Source organism: Pteropus medius, unplaced genomic scaffold (assembly GCF_902729225.1).
Source record: "Pteropus medius unplaced genomic scaffold, Ma_sr-lr_union100, whole genome shotgun sequence".
NCBI classification, from domain to species: Eukaryota; Metazoa; Chordata; class Mammalia; order Chiroptera; family Pteropodidae; genus Pteropus; species Pteropus medius.
In genome coordinates, this window is record NW_024355205.1 from 6,785,119 (window position 1) to 6,803,202 (window position 18,084).

Here is an 18,084-nt window from a genome sequence, read left to right on the forward strand (position 1 = left end):
CAGTATGTAGAGAAAAATATATATTGTATATGGTAGATAATCTATAAATAGTAATTAAATGAACAACTGGATAAACAAAGGAAATAATGTGAAAACAGTTGTGTCAACATCATTGAGCGCAGTTGTCTTACTCCCTTACCAGAACTGATACGAAATTACCAAAGAAGTAATTTTTTTTAATCGTTTGCAGTAAGAAAGAATGTCATCTACTGACCAGAAATTTAAACAACTTCCAACAGAAAGCAAACAGATAGACTGGATTACCTAAGAAATAAGACAGAAGACCACAGCCCGGAAACACTGAGAGAGCTGAGAGCTGTCTGTCATGGGGTGGCTCTAAGCAAAGAGATATAAAAAGGAGAGCGTCAAAGCCAGCATAATTGGGCTTAGACCAGCTGAGTCTTCTGATTCTTCCCTAAAGCAGCAAGTGCAGATGCTGCTGGCAGGGTAGCATAACAGTATCCAAGATAGCTGATGACCCCAGGAAGGCACAGGGAGCCCAAATCTAAGAAGGCAAGACACTGGGCACCTCCAGGGATCAGCCCCATCGTTCCTCCACAGTTTCCCTAAGACTGGCTTCTCTCTTAGGGAATCTGTGATCAACAGTGACAAACAGCAAGTCTGAAACCCTAAGATGAGCCCCAAATCAAGGAATGACAGACATTTGAGGGAAACACTATGAAAGCGGTATTAGATTTAATAAACAGAGCCAACACCCAAGGAACAAATTCAATGTTAAAATATGTGCAATTAGTGATTCATTCAATATATCTATTTAATAAATTTTGAGTACTTATATACACTAAAACCAAAGATAAAACTAAGAGAGGAAAATTGGATGTAGATGAAATTAGGAAAGAAACTAATAAAATGTATATCTAAATTTTTGGTACATAATATGAAAGTAAAAGTATACATTTAAGATTCTAGATTAACTCAACAATACATAGGTGGGGAAGTAGAAGTAGAAATATATTCAGGATAATAGATATTCATTAGTTTAGGGTTTGATACAATAATATAAGTTTAAAGTATGTTAAAACATTAGCAGAATATTACTGTAAGTAATGTACATTATAAATGTAACACATTAAGTACTTGAAATAATTATAGATATAAATTTGTATTAGAACACATTTTATGAGTGTCTCCTACTTAAATTTTACTGTCACATTTTTAGCAATTCTACCATTGAATTAATTTTATAGTTTTCTTTATAGATTATTTCAGGTATATTTTTTAATTTAGTTATAAAAAGGGAAGAAGAAAATGCAGATCAGATATCACAGAAGAAATCGAAGTGATACAATGATACATTTTTGATTGTTTATAGATCTATTTTTATTAAAATATGATTTGATTTGATTTTTTTAGAATTCTTTTGCAGCTTCACTAACCTATCTGTTTAATTCTGTTGAATTATGTAGTTCCCATTACTAAAAAGGAACAAGAGGTTGATATTTCATTTGTTCCACATGATATGAGCTCCCTTTTTAACTGGAATATTTTTTCCATGTACTAATGAGTCAAGAAGTATTTCATAAAATATTATGGTTTTGAAAATGTCAGGATACTAGTTTTAATTATAATGACTTGTTTGGCATGAACCTTTGGAGGTTAAGTCTTTAGAGGCTATGCGATTAGTTCTATATCCCTGATAATCTCTTAAGTATAGAATTTAAACTAAGGAATACATCCTTTCTAGCTTTTAATTATGAATACATAATGTCTATTTTATATTGAAGAATGTTCAGAGTCTAATGTTTTTCTCTATGGATAAGATACAAATATCATATTGGAATTCAATACTAAGATTACCATATGGTTAAAATGTCAGTTATTCTTTGTCCTTAGGTTGTGGTTTTGAGAGAATAGGGAGGGGGCAAAGAAAGGTAAATCCCCCCAAAGTCAATCTTTAAAATTTAAATATTCATTAATATGCATTTCATGGAAGAAATGGAAATGGCCAATATGTATATGAAAAACGTCTGCCCTCACAACTAACAAAAGGAAAGAGATTTAAATAACATTTTTGGCCATCAGATTGGCAGGGTTTTCATCGATAATATCCTCTGGTGATAAGAAGAGAAAGAAAATGTCATTCTCATGTATTGGTGGTAGAGTGGGGGCGTGCCCATCAGTAGCTCTTTGGTTCAACTGAACATTTGGACTCTCACAGCTACCCAAAGCCACTTTTGGCACCAATTGCTCAGAAGGATAAGAGATAGCTAGGAAACGCAGCCTAATGACAGGACAGCATCACATAGTTACTCTTCAATGGGAGCCTTCCCGGCACTCAACATGGTTGTCACCCAGCCATCTGGAAGCTGTTCTCTTTAGTACCCCAGGTGACAACTCAGGTGCTAAAGAGTGAAAATGTTATTGTGGGTGCAAGAGCCTCCCTGGCTTAGAGCCTCAGCCCCCAGGAGCCAGTATCCATTGTAAAGGCTCCACAGCATGGCTTCCTAGTTCCCTGCAAGGTGTGCACCAGTTATGAGAGTCCTTGAACTCCAGAACACCTAAAAATATGGTGCCTAATAGGTATTTGTAATGCCTTCAAGTCAAGATGCAATTTATCAATCGGGGGTTATTTTTCTAAGCAATGATGCTTCAGTAATATGGTTGTCAGTATACCTTTATTCAGGTTCCTAGGGGAACAGAGCTAGAAAGTTAATTAAAGGTTAGATTCTCTCGAAGCAGGGTAAGGAGTATTGTTGTATACTGAAAGTTTTGATTGTGTGTATACCTTTCAATCTGTAAGTTTTGTTTTTAGGGATTTGTAGTAACAAATAAGATATATGCACAAAAATGTATCCTTATCTGTATAAGTAGATTCACTGCCATAGTGAATAATTTGTGACCATCTCAGCAATTGATTAAATAAATTATAATACATTCCTATTATGGACTACCATGTGAGTTTATGGAATAGATATTTCCAGAAACAACATTCAAAGGACTTATATCAAAATATTTATGATTTAACTCTGGGTGGTAATTTTCAATGTAATTTTTTTAAATCATTAATCACTAATTTTAAACTTTGACCATGTATTATTACTTTTCTAAATTATTGTTTTTTGCAGAAGTGATCATGTAAATTTCAGTGCATGCTATTTATACTGATTAGTCAGACATTGGAGTTTGTTTAATACCATTAAGAAGGTTTGATCTTGAACTCTTTCATTGAAATTTTATGTATTTTATAAACTACTCAGCTTCATCTCGCATCTACATCTGAAGAGATAGTCTTGAAATATTTCAAGCCTTTGAAATTATTCCATTCATTTTCTCATACATGTTATTGTATAATTTCTAAATTCTAATTAAAATCTCATAAATTATAAACCTATCAAAATTGTTAATAAAGTGATACAGAACTTTTAAGGTGGTCTGTAGAATTAATCCTGGGGGCTGGGGAGGTTAGGATAAATATGGAACAGAAACTGGCTCAGTGATTAAATGAGAAAAGCCATATAACCATATATTTTCATCTCTGATAGAGTTGCCAGCCCTCAGCTCCTTTTGACAGGTTATATATGGGTAGGTTAGTTGGTGCCATCATCACTTCCTAAAGGATTTTTAAAGAAATATATACAGTTTATTCTCCATCTTCTACTTAATAATATGCTCCCATCATGATTTATCTTTAACATCACCTCATCCATTGACAGTCTTGCCACTCTATTTATTGGCTCAGAAAATGTAAAACAAATATTTCCTCAAGGGGTGTGTGGTACTTGGAGGAATAATGAAAAGGAAAATATAATAATTTGAGCTGTACTTTCAACAAAGTAAGAGTCATGTAAGGAATATCCAAGGAAATGTTTATTGCATTTATTACCTGCTATTTTATATTAGTTGTGTTTCTAATTCTTCCTCCACATGGATGATAGTGAGTTAGTTGACTACAGAAGTGCCATGTCCTACAAAACACCAATCTTGGAGACAGACAGAATATTTAGAAAATACGTTAAGCCCCCTCTGAAAGCTTTATTATACGTATTATAGATGGTTAATTTAAGCTACTTTAAACATCCACTTGTGCAATGTGAATTAAGAGGTTCCAGAAATATCTCCAAAATATTTCTCTGCTTTCTATGTCCTTAGATTTTAGTCATGAGGTTCATTGCTATTGTGGTCTTTTAGTGTTGCAAGTTAAATTGCAGGCATCTCTCTTGGAAACAAGCTGATGCTTTAAATGTATTTGTGTTACCTTAACTGTGTTATTTCAAGACTCAGTTTCCTCATCTACAAAATCAGTGGATTAGATAATATCTTAGTTTTTTCTCAGCTAAAAAAAGCCTGTAAGATTTAAGCAATTTCTAACTCTAAGATTTATAATGATAAAGTTTCTGATAATTTGATATTTTTTTCTTTCAGTTTATATCTGTTCAAACTAGGAATAGCACCCCAGATCCAGGATTTGTTGGGCAAAGTAGATTTCACAGGTACTATTCTTTATCTTTATAACTTTTTATACTGTAGTTACCAAGGAAATGTACCAATACTTTTTTCATTTCAATATTATTGATTCCTTTTTTTCCTTTATATTGATCAGAGAAGAAAACTTGTTTTGTTTGTACGCAACCAGGTTTCCTTTTCCCCACAGTTATGAAATGAGAATATTAGGCTGGCTTCTTCTTAAAGTTCTTGTTTAGAAATGGCCGCACCTTCTTGAAAAATTTTTTTCTTTCTTTCTTTGGCACAACAACAACAACAACAACAACAACAACAACATAACAACAACAAACAACAACAACAACTTTCTCTCTCTCTCCTCTCTCCTCTCTCTCTCCTCTCTCTCTCTACTCTCTCTCTCTCTCTCTCTCTCTCTCTCTCTCTTCTTTCTTTCACAATGGCATGGCACTTTTTATTATCTTTAATCAGAGAAATAAGCCTTGCATACCGGGGAAGGGGTCCCTAGGATGAGGACATTTCTTAGTATAAATATACTCATTCTGCCTCCATCTCTGTGGCTTTCTTTGATTTTTTGTTGTTTTTCAGAGGAGGAAATCAGTAATATGAGAAAGGAACTCGAGAAATATGGAATACAGATGCCATCTTTCAGCAAAATAGGTGGTATTTTGGCTAATGAACTGTCCGTGGATGAAGCTGCATGTAAGTCTATTTAAAATCCAAACATACCATTGACATGAGACTCACCTATATTTTATTCGTTGATTTTGGTTTCAAGAAACAGAATATTTAGAAGATACGTTAAGCCCCCTCTGAAAGCTTTATTATATGTATTGTAGATGGTTAATTTAAGCTACTTTAAACATCCACTCGTGCAATGTGAATTAAGAGGTTCCAGAAATATCTCCAAAATATTTCTCTGCTTTCTATGTCCTTAGATTTTAGTCGTGAGGTTCATTGCTACATGGTCTTTTAGTGTTGCAAGTTAAATTGCAGGCATCTCTCTTGGAAACAAGCTGGTACTTTAAATGTATTTGTGTTACCTTTCAAATACATAGTGCTTGGTTCATGTTAGCCATTCAGAGCAAGTTGAATAAATGAATAGGGATTACATAATAGCTGCTGAGACAGGACCCAAGATAGACGGGCAAGTGGAAAGGTTGTCAGAGGCGTGCTCTCTGATGTGTCTGAGTTCTCTTTTTTGACATGCTTACTGGGAGCCAAAGAAGGAAGTAACACTGCTTAAGTTTATGCAGTGTTGATGCATGTTGCATTTGCTAATAAAAATCTTTCCGTGTTGTCTTTTGCTAATTAAAATCTTTTTTTTCCTCTTCTCAGTGCATGCTGCAGTTATAGCCATTAATGAAGCTATTGAAAAAGGAATAGCAGAGCAGACCATTATAACTCTAAGAAACCCAAACGCCGTTTTAACTTTAGTGGATGAAAACCTGGCACAGGAATATCAGAAGGAACTCTGGGAAGCCAAAAAGGGAAAAGAGGAAAATGCAAGACTGAAGGTATTTAATTAGATTCTCAGTAATAGATACAGTTGTGAGTAGATAGTTTGAAAAAGCCATAATGTTAAAAGTGATATTTTTAAATCAACTGACTGTGGTCTGTATAGCCATAGGCAATTGGTTTGGGAGAAATATAAGAGCAAAATAAGACCTTGCACTATGTAAGGAAATTAGGTTTCCTTTTATGATGAATATTATAAGTTGCAAGGTTTGAAGGTCATGCCGTAAACTTACTACTTACCTGGAAGGTGTAGAAGTAGCAGCTAAAGTTCTTCCCTCATTAGGCATCACCAGCAGACCTTGTATTAACTGAGACCTTGTATTAACTTGGATATATTAGTAGAGGTTAATAACTCAATGTGGTAAAGTTTAGAGAGGATGTTTTTGAATCCATTCTCCTTTATATTTTCCCAATATTTACCCTCATATTTGAGAAAGTGGTTTTCCTCCCCAAGAAAGCAGCCTGCTCCTGATCCTAATGTCACACTTTCTGCCTGTCTTGTGTTATTAGAGACTTGGTCTATGCTCAGAGCTTTCACTTCCTTGCCGACTTACCTCTCCTTAAGCTCTCGCCATGTCAGCTTCAGCTCCACTACCAAAAGTGGCAACTTTATCTTACCACCTTTTCTCATCCGGGAGCTTCCACCAGCACACTTGCCCCACTCTGTCTGCCTGCCTTGAGATGATCTGCTCCCCTAACTCATGTGCTTCTTTGCTACTGTGGTTCTCTTCTGCATCTCTTAGTGTCTCTTCCTCCTGCCTCTAACTATGGAGATTCTTCAAGGTCTGTCTCTGTTCTTCCTCAATTAAGCTCATCCATTTGGTGAAGAAATCAGCTGTCACCTTGATACCAGGTCCCTCTAATGCTCCTCCAGATAACTTCAGCTCTGTGTCTCCCAGAGACCCTGTCATCCACCCGGGCTTTGTCATCCCCCCCATCAGGAGGGTGTTCATCGCTACCCTGCCCTTCTCACATACGTGCCCCTTGCTGACTTCCTTTTGAAATTGTTTCAGAATTCTTTTTATTTCTCTTATATTCTATATTCTATTCTGTTACCTTTTCTTAACAAGCTAACATCTATCCATCTACCTTCTAGTCTCAGCCTGCCCCCGCCTGAACTCACCTCAGGATTCCTGAAGCACCTTCTTCATGGGTCTTCCTGCTTCCTGTCATTCTCTAAGCCATTCCCTCTCAGAGCTAGAGGTTGCAAAATTAATTTTTGACTACAGATCTGTTGTTATCCTACCAGAAACATCCCGATTCTCTACTTCCTACTGGATTAAGTAGAGGTCTTTTGCTTGGCCTTAAAAGGCCTCCAGGATACTCAGCCTACCTCCCTATCATTTTGGCTAGCCCTGGATACACACTCCATGTGTAGCCTGACTTGCCAAGCTTTTCTGATTTTGTGACCAAATCCTGCTGTCTACATCCTGGTACACCCCTGCCTTAACATTAAGGTTCCTCCAGAACCTCCTCAATGTTGTCTCTTTTTAAAATTTTCCGACTTCTTCTATTCTGTTTGACTATGTATATTCATTATTTTTGTTCTTGATCTTATTAGACTGAATCAAACGAAGTTTCCAATAGTCAGTTGGTTTTGATATTAAAAAAATGGCAATATCAAGAGGTCCAGCCTAACTTTTTCGACATTAGACAATTAGGCCTTTTCAGAAAGTCACTGGGTCTGTTGACTATCTTTGTAATCCTTTGAGCATATCTAACTCCAGTGCCTTGCACAAAGAGGCACTCTTAAAAGCTTATATTGAGTTCAAATAAATATCAGTGGTTTTTTCTATCACTCTGCATTTTTGCTTTTGAATATCAAGCTTTGGAAACAACCTCAGGAATCAGTAAAGACTTTGTTTTGCAGAATAACTGTATTTCAGAAGAAGAAAGAGACGCATATGAAGAACTGCTGACACAAGCAGAAATCCAAGGCAATATCAATAAAGTCAACAGTAAGTAAGGATTGTATGCAGAAAATGGTATTTCTATAAGATACAAATTTTCCTTATCAGAATCTCTCAACTTGTATCCTTGTAAAACTGCCTTATATGATGAAAAATCCACTAAATGTCAGTGTTGCTCTTAATTATGGCACATCATCTGATAATCTCTATGGAGCGTTTTTGGTGATCTTGCCCCTAGTCCATGCAAAATATCTCAAGGTGTCTTAAAGCCAGTTTGACTGTATCTTCCAGTTTCATCATAGATTCAATGTATGTCATATTTTGAACTTATCCCTTATTGGGCTAATATTGAGTTTTTATAAAATATTATGACTTAAAGATTGTCATTCCTTGCCCATGACTATGTGATGGCATTTGATTGGAATTGTAAAGGGTATTATTGACAGCTCTGCTCTTTATTCTCAATCACTAGTCTACACTTTGTAAGAATTATTTTCTTACAGCTTGTGTAGCTTTAGTGCAAGTGAATGAGATTTGACAGGGCAATGAAATCACATGGTGGCTGGTTTAAACCCATATGTCTGAGACTCTATGGATTCAGTTGCACAATTTAATTTTTCTTGGTATCCAGTTTAGTTGCATGACTATAAAGTACAGAAAACTCAGGTCATTAAAGTAAGTATATGCAAGTGTAGATAGAATAATCTCTTTATTAGTCTTTTTCCCTTCTCTAATAAAATTTCACTTGAGGCATTTCACTTGAGGCAGTAAGGAATTCTGATTGACATTTATTTCTCCTAATTCAGTCTAAATGACCCATATATATCCCCAAAATGAATACATGAAAGACCATTTAGCCCATTTAACAAAGCATGTGAACCATCTGCCAAATTTAAATTTGGAGTATCCACTAATTTCAGTAGTCCTAAACCTTGCCCTCAATTTAACCACCGATTTCAGCTTCGGATGTTCTTTATTACTCTTAACACCTTCAAAGAAATGCACACCTGTAGGTGTTACCTAGAAGTTTGCTCTTAAGTTGCTGGTAGAGACATATCCTAAAGGCTTCAAATAATAACCAAGGAGGCTCAGAGAACATTATGTAAATATCTAGGAGTTAACAACTGAGTAGGTTTGAGAATTTACCTCACATACACAGTTGCTGAAAGCTCTAGGGTAAATTTTTTTTAAGGGAGCACCTTAACATTTTGAGATGGCATATTCTTATTCTTTCATCCTTATTAAATTTTGAAAATGTTGGTGATGATACATGATGATACGTGGAGCCCAAGTTCAAGTTTCTCTTTCTGCTCTTTTTGAAAGCTGAGAATTTCATTATGCTTGACAGAAATGAATTACAGGAAGAAATTAATACTGCCAGCAAGACATCTAAGGTTCATAAGCTCAGTGAGGAAATGGTTTCCACCCTTTTGCCATCTTTTATTTTTGAAATGTTTATAATCGCTAAAACAGATTTCTCTTTCATGTTAAATAAAATGCCTTATGTAACTGTTTATGCTTTTATACTTCGTGACAAATTTAATATTAAATTGGCTATACTTTTTTCTTCCCATTTTAAAGTAAAAAGCATGAGATGATTTATGCTAATGCATAATCAGCTGAAATTGTGAAGAACATTGCAATGGTTGATGGCTTTAAAGGTATAGAACATAATTATTCTAAAGTTTTTGATCTTCCCCATCTGAAAATTTATAGTTCAGTAGAACTAAAAGTAGTCTTGAAAAAAACCCTCTAAAGCATATTTTAATCAGTGACATGACAATGAGACAATTACATGTGTTTAAAATATGTAAGTATAATTACTGTCAAGATTTTTCCCTACCATGTAGGTTATTATATTAAAATGTTAAAGTATCTACATTCATGGCAGCCGTAGTAGTGGCATAAGTGACAGCTTCAATGGTAATGTCACTGGCTCTGTCGTCAGAGCCTTCAGCTTTGTTTAGACTACAATTATTTAACTTTTGGGTTTGGCACGGGCATTTCATTCATTACATGACATATTCTGTTACGATCAGGGATGGAAATTTTGTTAACTGCAGAGTATAAAAGAGCACTTAAGCTTACTCTGTTTTCCTTTAAGAAGAAATGGTGCATTAAGAGTAATTTAAGCATGTAATTTTCTTGTAATATTTTACCATCCAGTTGTGCAAACTCGTATTATAGAGTTTTCTAAGGTGAAGCAAAATCCTATCCAAAGTAATCAGAGACACAGCTGAGAGGTCTCGGATGACTTAACAGAACAGCAAACACCACAAACAATTTCTCACCTTCCTTGCTGGAAATCTTTCTTTTGTCATATTAATTCTAAGAATAGGAAAAAAAGTGTTTGGGATTTTAGGATCTCGTAGAATAAGTGTACATTTTCTGAGATGTGGCATGAAAGATTGCATTGGTTCTACATGTTTCCTACTGTTGAATGATGTCTCTTAGTGGAGAAGTTATTGAGGGTAGCTCCTTGCAAATGTCATCAGAGAAGATAAATTGTCATCTGTTAAAAAGGGTTAGAATAATTTTAGCTGCAGTCTAGTCATATATTAGGGAGACAGACTAACCTTTGAAAAGTTTCAGAGATCTATGAGTCTGTGTTATTTCTACGACCCTAAAGCTTTCTTTATAGGGCAAAATCCTGCTGGTTCTGTCTGATTTGCTATTGCTGGTGGCAGAGACCATCACTCATTCTTCCATTCGATTAGTAATTCCATTTCTGTTTTCTGAAAACTATGCTGAATCTACTGTTTCAAGCACTCTCAGTTCGGTCACTAAAATTCAGTTCTTTGTTATCCGAACATTGCAGCTGGTAGAGACATCAAAAAGCTTATTTTTGGGTCAGATAATGTCATCCAAGGTATTTCTTTGATCAGGGATATGTTTTTTAAGTTAACTGACATAGCACAGACTTATTCAATTATATAAATTTTGAATCTAATATTTTTAAAAACATATCTGAATTATTTTGTCTTAAGAATCACCATTTGTAGAATATGGAGTTGAAGGAGAATGTTCTGAGAACTAATACCATCAATATCAGGCAGCAGCATGTCCAAGTGTCCACTGTGGGTTTTCCATGGTGCTGACTTGGAGGATACAGCAGTAGGGCAAGGCTTCACATAGCTTCAGTCTCCTTGAAGGAGGCAATACTGCAGGATCTGTATGGCCTAGCTCCAAGTACTGTGTGGATTCCCAAGGTGTGCAGTACTCATGGACCAGAACAATGTGAAGGCTCCGTGGAAGAGGTGGGACCAGAACTAGTCCTTAAAGGTAATATTTTGTAAGGAAATCATGCTAGGCAGGAATTATCTCATAACTCTAGCTCTGTCAATGCTGAGGTTCTTTTAAGGACTGCCTCCCAGGTTTGGACCTACTTCCAGTTACGGAGCTACCCTCCACCTGCAGCTTTTCAGAGTCCAGGAGAGTGACTTAGGCTCTATCCTTGGACAGATGGGCAGGTTGGGTCAGGCTGCAGTGGGAAAAGTAGACATTCTGATGGAATGCAATCCCCCACCCCACCCTCAGGGCTGGCTGCGGTGGACCACATCAATGCCGTCATCCAGGAAGGTGACCCCGAGAATACACTGCTTGCACTGAAGAAACCGGAGGCCCAGCTGCCTGCTGTTTATCCTTTTGCTGCTGCGATGTATCAGAATGAGCTTTTCAACCTCCAGAAACAGAACGCCATGGTAAGTTAGAGGAGACTGCAGTTCTCGAGATGTTAAATCCGAGTCCAGGCCATGAGGAAGGCTGTTTAGGAGGTGAAAGAGGGCATAGAGTCTTTAACATATACTAATCCCTGGCCTTGTTGGCCTCTCTGTACCAGTTTCATGGCAATCTTCCTCTTTAACTCCTGCCTTTCATCTATGTGGAGAATCTAAGAGTACAGGAAATGCAGACACATTGAAAACAGGTGGTTCTTATTAACTCTGATTTTTTTATAAATCTTTGGATAATTTTTTAACTATACTAAGATGTTTTTGTAATATGTTGTTTTTTTGATATAGAAAAATAAGCTCCAAGTCAGCATTTCTAGAAATCTGCAAACAACCATTACTACCATGGCTTTGATTTTTGTAAATTTATGCTTTTTAATATTCTAATAATATTGAACAGTAATATACACATAAGGTTATAGTAATTAAGAGCATGTGTATTTAAGCCAAACAATGGAACAGAATGAAAAGTACGGGAACAGAGCCAAGAATTTAATATATGAGAGAGCTAGTGTTTCAAAAAAGTGGGGAAAGGAATGAAAAATCTTTGTATTTCACCACTTGGGAAAGAAAACATTACCTCACCACACATATCAGAATAAATTTCCAATACAAGAGGTTAAACGTTAAAAAAAAAATAATTAAGTTCTAAAGGAACGAAGAAGGACATTGGATCTTAAAAATTAGAAACAGCACTGATCCACCAAAAAAAGAGGAGGAAGGGCAAAAGCACGAACAGGCAATTCAGAAAATATCTAATATATAATAACAAGCACACATACAAAAATGTTCAAACTCAATCAGAAGTAAGTAAATGTAAATTAAAACAAAATATAGTCCTTTTTAAAAATCAGATTGATAGAGAGTTGACAGAGATGACCTGGTATAGGGATAAATTTGGGGCAGCACAGCTGATGGGAGCATGAGTGGTACAGCCTTTCTGGAGGGTGGCCTTAGTGATATGTTTCAAAGGCTATTACCTGTTATCCTGACAATTATGTTCCTAGGAAAAAAATATGAATCAGAAAGTTGTAGCCACAAGGATGTTTCACTACATTGTCTTTAATATTGAGAAGCAAGAAACAAACCACATATTTAATAACAGATTGCTAACACTAATATTAAGTGGAAAAAAATGAGATGAATATATAGAGCATTATCTTGGGTTTTTGTAATAAGAAAATGTCAGTTAAAAAAACAAAACCTCTATAAGTGCATGAATTAAAAATAAGTAAAAGGATATACAGTAAAGGGCTCGGGTTATAGGATTTGTTTTCTTATTCTTATCAAGACTTCTTACACTTTCTAAATAGAAAGATACTATTTTGTAACGGAAGAAAAATAGATTATTTTCTTAAATTGCACTTAGGTTCTCTCATTAATATTTTCTTTCACTTCTCTAGCTTCGAAGCCCAAGGCTTCTTGAACTATATAGCACAGTCATTCATTCCCAACTGGTCAACCATTGGTTGCCCAGTCCCATTTCTTCTTGGTTTTCCCTTATCCTTTTGCTGTATACCGTGACTTTATATATTTGCTGACAGTTCACTGGGAAGGGTGAACTCAAATGATTTCATTTTGTTCTTTATTTGTAATTTTATACTTTTCCTATATGTTAAACTTATAGTTAATGTAAGATATGTAGGTAAAATTTACTTACATGTTATCTATAATAAGCCTTTCCTCCCGTTTCCTTTGGAAGGTAAAATTATGCTTTGTTACTCTAAAATCAATTTGCTGTAAGATTTCTGTGGCGATCCAGAAAGCTATAATGTATTTTAATGTAAATATTACATTATATATATTAAATACATATATTCTAAATGTATATATGTCAGCTTTTTTAAAATTAATTCATTTTCATGTTCCCTCCACGTTTCTTTAATATGATAGAAGAAATAAACCTTTTGAAGTTATACCAAGTTAGTATAAAATGATTAAATGGAAGAGAACTTTGAAGGGGAGGATGTTCTGAAATATAAGGTGTATTTTTTAAATAAGCCAGTTCTAGATTCATAAATCAGATTAATCTGGAGATCCTTACTTGCTTTACCTAAAAATTTACCTCACATTTCTTCAAATATCTAGACCTTAGAGTACCTTTTAAAATTTCTATCTAATTATAAAAATGTGACAGGCTTTCTTTTTTGGAACTAGAATCAATATTCTTGGCTTAAAGACTTTGATTTACTTTTCTGGGGTTATAACTTTTAAGTGAAATTCTTCTCTCATTTCCTTACCCTTAATTTGAACTGAAAATTATTAGCTATGCTAGAATCTTACCTCGCACTCTTGGACAGTGACAGTGTTATCTAATCCTTGGCTTAATTATTTGGTAAGATTGAGCCTGTAAACAGTCAGCAGAGCAGGGAGTAGGAATCAGCTATGAGAATGCAGAGGTTTGTGGAGTCATAAATGTTGGTTGTCATTAACTCAGTCCCCAAAATCATTATCTAAGGAAAGCCCAGAAGCTGTTTAACTGTTCTTTAAAGCCAATGAAAAATAGGTGGCAAATGAACCCTTTTTCTTCTGGGTTCTCAAAATCTTTGACTTTTCATTGTTTTTTGATGCATTCTAAACCCCCATCTCCTGCAGGAGGTGTGTGATTTGGGGAACTCATATTGCCTTGTGTTTTATAACAGAACTACTTGCCGCATGAGGAGCTCTTGATCGCAGTGGAAATGCTGTCTGCTGTCGCTTTACTAAACCAGGCCTTAGAAAGCAATGATCTTGTGTCTGTGCAGAATCAACTCAGAAGCCCCAAAATAGGCTTCAACAATCTGGATGAGACATATGTAGAACGGTAAGCAAACATTTTCTAAACCTCTCTTCAGTGTAGAAATGTGTGTTCAGCAGATCTCACAAAGGATTTGTTTCTTAGTGAAGACATCCATATATCCATACTTGTGAAAGCTGGTCTGTTTTGTTTTTCTAATATTAGAGTTGTTCTTTACAGTATTCTTTTTAGGGGAACAAAGTCTAAAAATGATCATCCTGTGGAAATTATCGACTGACTTTGTCATTAGCAAAGATTATTTGATAGGCTAAAATAAAAGAACTGTTGAAAATACACATTCCCTTGGGCTTCTTTTGGAGACAACAGAATGTACACAAAAGTTGGAAGCAACTTTAAAAGTCATCTAGTCCAGTTCTCTTATGTTACCAATGAAGAAACTGAATCTGGATTTACGGACTCAAAGTTGGGCAGTTAGGACCCAAACTCCATTCTTCTGATCATTGAACCAAAGGAATCTTGAGACCACAGTGGATCATGGCAGTGGGTAACAATCTCCATTTAGTATCTTCCATTTCATGTTCCTGAAATATGCTGCTAGATAGTACAATTGATAGCATTACAAAAAATACAACAGATCTAGAGAGAAAGTTAAGGGACCTGAATAAGGAGCCCAGTGAGAGATTCAGTAAGACAAAAGCCCAAATTAAACATGTGGTTTTCCATTCTGGATTCCTGTGACCACCAGGGGGAGATGTCTGCTTAGATCTTGACAAAAGCTCTTTTCGGATATTGATGCTGGAACTGCTCAAATAGATAAATTGGCTAATTCTCATACAGTTTTACAGGAAAACTTTTTTTAAACTTAGAATTTTAAAAAATATTGTTTGATCACGTGTCTATGTAGAGAATGGCTCAAAAATAGTAGGACAGTGGATTTTTCTTGTTTTCAGTCTTCTTGGTGAAACTGATGGTGTTTATACTACATAAATTTGGCCACTTGGTTCATATAATGCCTCAGAGTCACTTTCCAATGTAATTTATTTCTGCATCCACTGTTTCTATTAATGGCACCACCTTTCCTCCAAGCTTAGAAACCTCAAAGTCAACTTGAGTTTTCCTCTGCCCTCTGCCAGGCATCCTCGTGCTGTGAACAGCCTGCTCACTTCTCTCCCTGTAAGTTTTCTCTGTCACCATACCTCTGCAAGATGTTTCCATTTCCCAGTGACCATCTCATTTAGACTTTTCAACTTTGCCTCTGTAATAACCTCCAAACTGGTCTTCCTACATCTTTTCTATCCTCGTTCATTCTTACCTAACCAGGCTTTGCTACTCTCTTAGTGTTAAGAGTAGAAGACAGCTGGTCACTCCCTTATAAAGACTAACAACCTAAAGGGGCACCAGTAGAGAATCTTGATGAGAGAATTGTCAAGACTGTCCTACAGATTTAGCATCCTTGGCCACTGCCCTCTAATAACAGTACTCTCCTCCCTCCAAATCACCCATTTTAATTATCAAAAAATATTCTCCTCCCCCATCCCAATTTATAAATAACCCATTAAGGAAATGGTCCCACACCCCATTCTTATATCTGTGGTTTTCAACTGGGCCTACAGATACAGCTTCAGAATTCAAGTATTCTGTGTGAAACATTTACCATTTATGTTTGTTTTAATAATCTTTTCAAAATTTGGTTTAAGCACTTCCTGGGTCACCCAGGTGACCCAATATCAACATGAGATTTCAGAGTCCTCTTTAGTTCTTGTATTGACAGCTGCTGATCATCTTCAGTATTTCACTTTCAGTGTCGGCTTTTTAACTTATGTTCTCAGAAGCCTAAGTTTTCAGTTTTTCAAATTTAAGAAACACTGCTCTATTTGGGACACTCCCTATGGTTGTGCAAATTCTTCAAAGCACAAGAGTACTGGGCAGGTTTACCTGGATGAATTCTTACAGTCTCTACCTATTTACCATGGCTTCCACGCTTGGGACTGTGTTTTCCCAAAAAGATTCTTTTGTCTAATTCTCACAAAAGCGATGTCGGGTTGGCATTGGCTCTAGGCATATGCCGTTCTCAGATTAATAGTTCTAAAATATAGGTATGTTTATAATGCTCTATTTGAGTATTCTCTGTTCTCATCTGAATTAAGAACAGACTCCTCACTCTAAACATGTTTTGACCTTAGCTCCAGCTACGTCCCTCCTCATGCTTTGCACTTCAGCCAAGCTGGATCCGAACACACTGTACTTTCTGGCCTATGTGCTCCTACAAATGCTCCTCTCACCACTGGGAACATGGTGCCCTGTCACCCCTCTCTGCCTGGTACAATGTTGGAGCTTACGAGCCCTGCCTGCCATAGATTGATTACACTTCCATTAATTATTTCCATGCTTCTCCCCACCCATGCTAATGTCATCTCTTCTGAAAATAGCATGATGTGGTTAAAGGAACATAGCCTTGGGGGCAAAAATATCTGAGTTTGACTCTTCCTAGCCAAGCCCTTTTCTCTTGACCTATAAAGCACAAAAACACTTACCCTGCACTGGCAGAACAGTTTTGAGGATTTACGTGCCTGGTCAGTGCCTGTCCTGGGCAAGGCGCCCTACCACTAAAATTTCCTTCCACTTCTCCGAACTTGGAGCCCCATTATTTCTACTCTCACGGACTGTCTCTACTTTTATGGCTGTTCCTATGTTCTGCTTTTATACTTTTTTGAGTTTTTGTCTTCTTATCCATTAGACTGAAAGCTCCTTGAAATGAAGGCTGCATCTTGTTCATCTAAATATCCATTTAGTGCCTGCTACAGATTTTGTACATAGTAAGTGCTTAATAAACATCTGCTAACTAAATTGGAAATTTAATCTCAAAATTTCCCAAGTCTGTTAGAAATATAATCTTACTAATTCACCCTTGGCAGATGGTGAAGAGAGCTCTGAGAGAGGTGGGGAGGAAAAGGACATGGACCTTTTGGGTAACTACAGAATACTTTACAAAGTTAATGCCTTTAGAAACTGAACACTAATATTCATATGCAAAAGCCTGTGGAGCTCTGTTATGTGAACCCTAAAATCTGTTCCCTTTGGCTAGTGTTTGTTCATTTCTAAAGAAATGATAGCGACTGTGTTGTTTTTCTGTGTTCATCCTCAAACTTTCTTATTTTATTCCCATTGGTCATCATTTAGACATTAAGCATGTGAAATGCCCATTGGGATTTTGCACTTTTTTTTTTAGAATGGTCCTGTCTATAAGGCATGCTAACCAGTGCAAGTTGCCACTTATTCATATTGTTATCATGGTCAGTATTATTTATTATATATAACTAGTGACACAGAGTATTTTCTTAGGTTTATAACTCTTGGTAAGTGAAAATCTCACACATTACAGTTAACCAGTTTCAGGCCTGCATTTGATGAAACCTCATTTAGTCACAGATGATGAATCACCGCCACCCACTTCCTACTTTGAATGTTTTTCTCTCTCAAGCTGCTCTCTCTGGAAAACACCTCAGTGTCACCTTGAGGCATGCAGAACTTTGAGAAAATCTGTCACAACAGGAAAACAGTTTTAAACTCAAAGTGATGTTAATTCTTTTAAATTATGTTAGCAGATTTGCAAGTGCTATTCAGAAGTCCAACTGCATAGTAAATCAATATGCTCAGAGAGGTCTGGTCTGTATTTCCCTGGGGTGATGAAAAAGCAAACTAAACTATCAAGTGCCTTTAATTTGGGCTAGAATAGTACATGTTAGTTTATGGTTGTTAACACTGATTCTGT

At 36.1% G+C, this 18,084-nt stretch overlaps 1 protein-coding gene across 1 annotated transcript in view; it reads left to right on the plus strand.

The window, feature by feature from the left end:
• IQGAP2 (IQ motif containing GTPase activating protein 2) overlaps nucleotides 1-18,084 on the plus strand; it is a 251,621-nt gene that overhangs the window by 144,902 nt on the left and 88,635 nt on the right. The window contains exons 6-11 of the mRNA XM_039857724.1: nucleotides 4,384-4,451; nucleotides 5,008-5,121; nucleotides 5,758-5,936; nucleotides 7,808-7,895; nucleotides 11,385-11,548; nucleotides 14,218-14,378. Coding sequence (XP_039713658.1) covers nucleotides 4,384-4,451; nucleotides 5,008-5,121; nucleotides 5,758-5,936; nucleotides 7,808-7,895; nucleotides 11,385-11,548; nucleotides 14,218-14,378 — 774 coding nt within the window. The remainder of the gene's footprint in view (nucleotides 1-4,383; nucleotides 4,452-5,007; nucleotides 5,122-5,757; nucleotides 5,937-7,807; nucleotides 7,896-11,384; nucleotides 11,549-14,217; nucleotides 14,379-18,084) is intronic.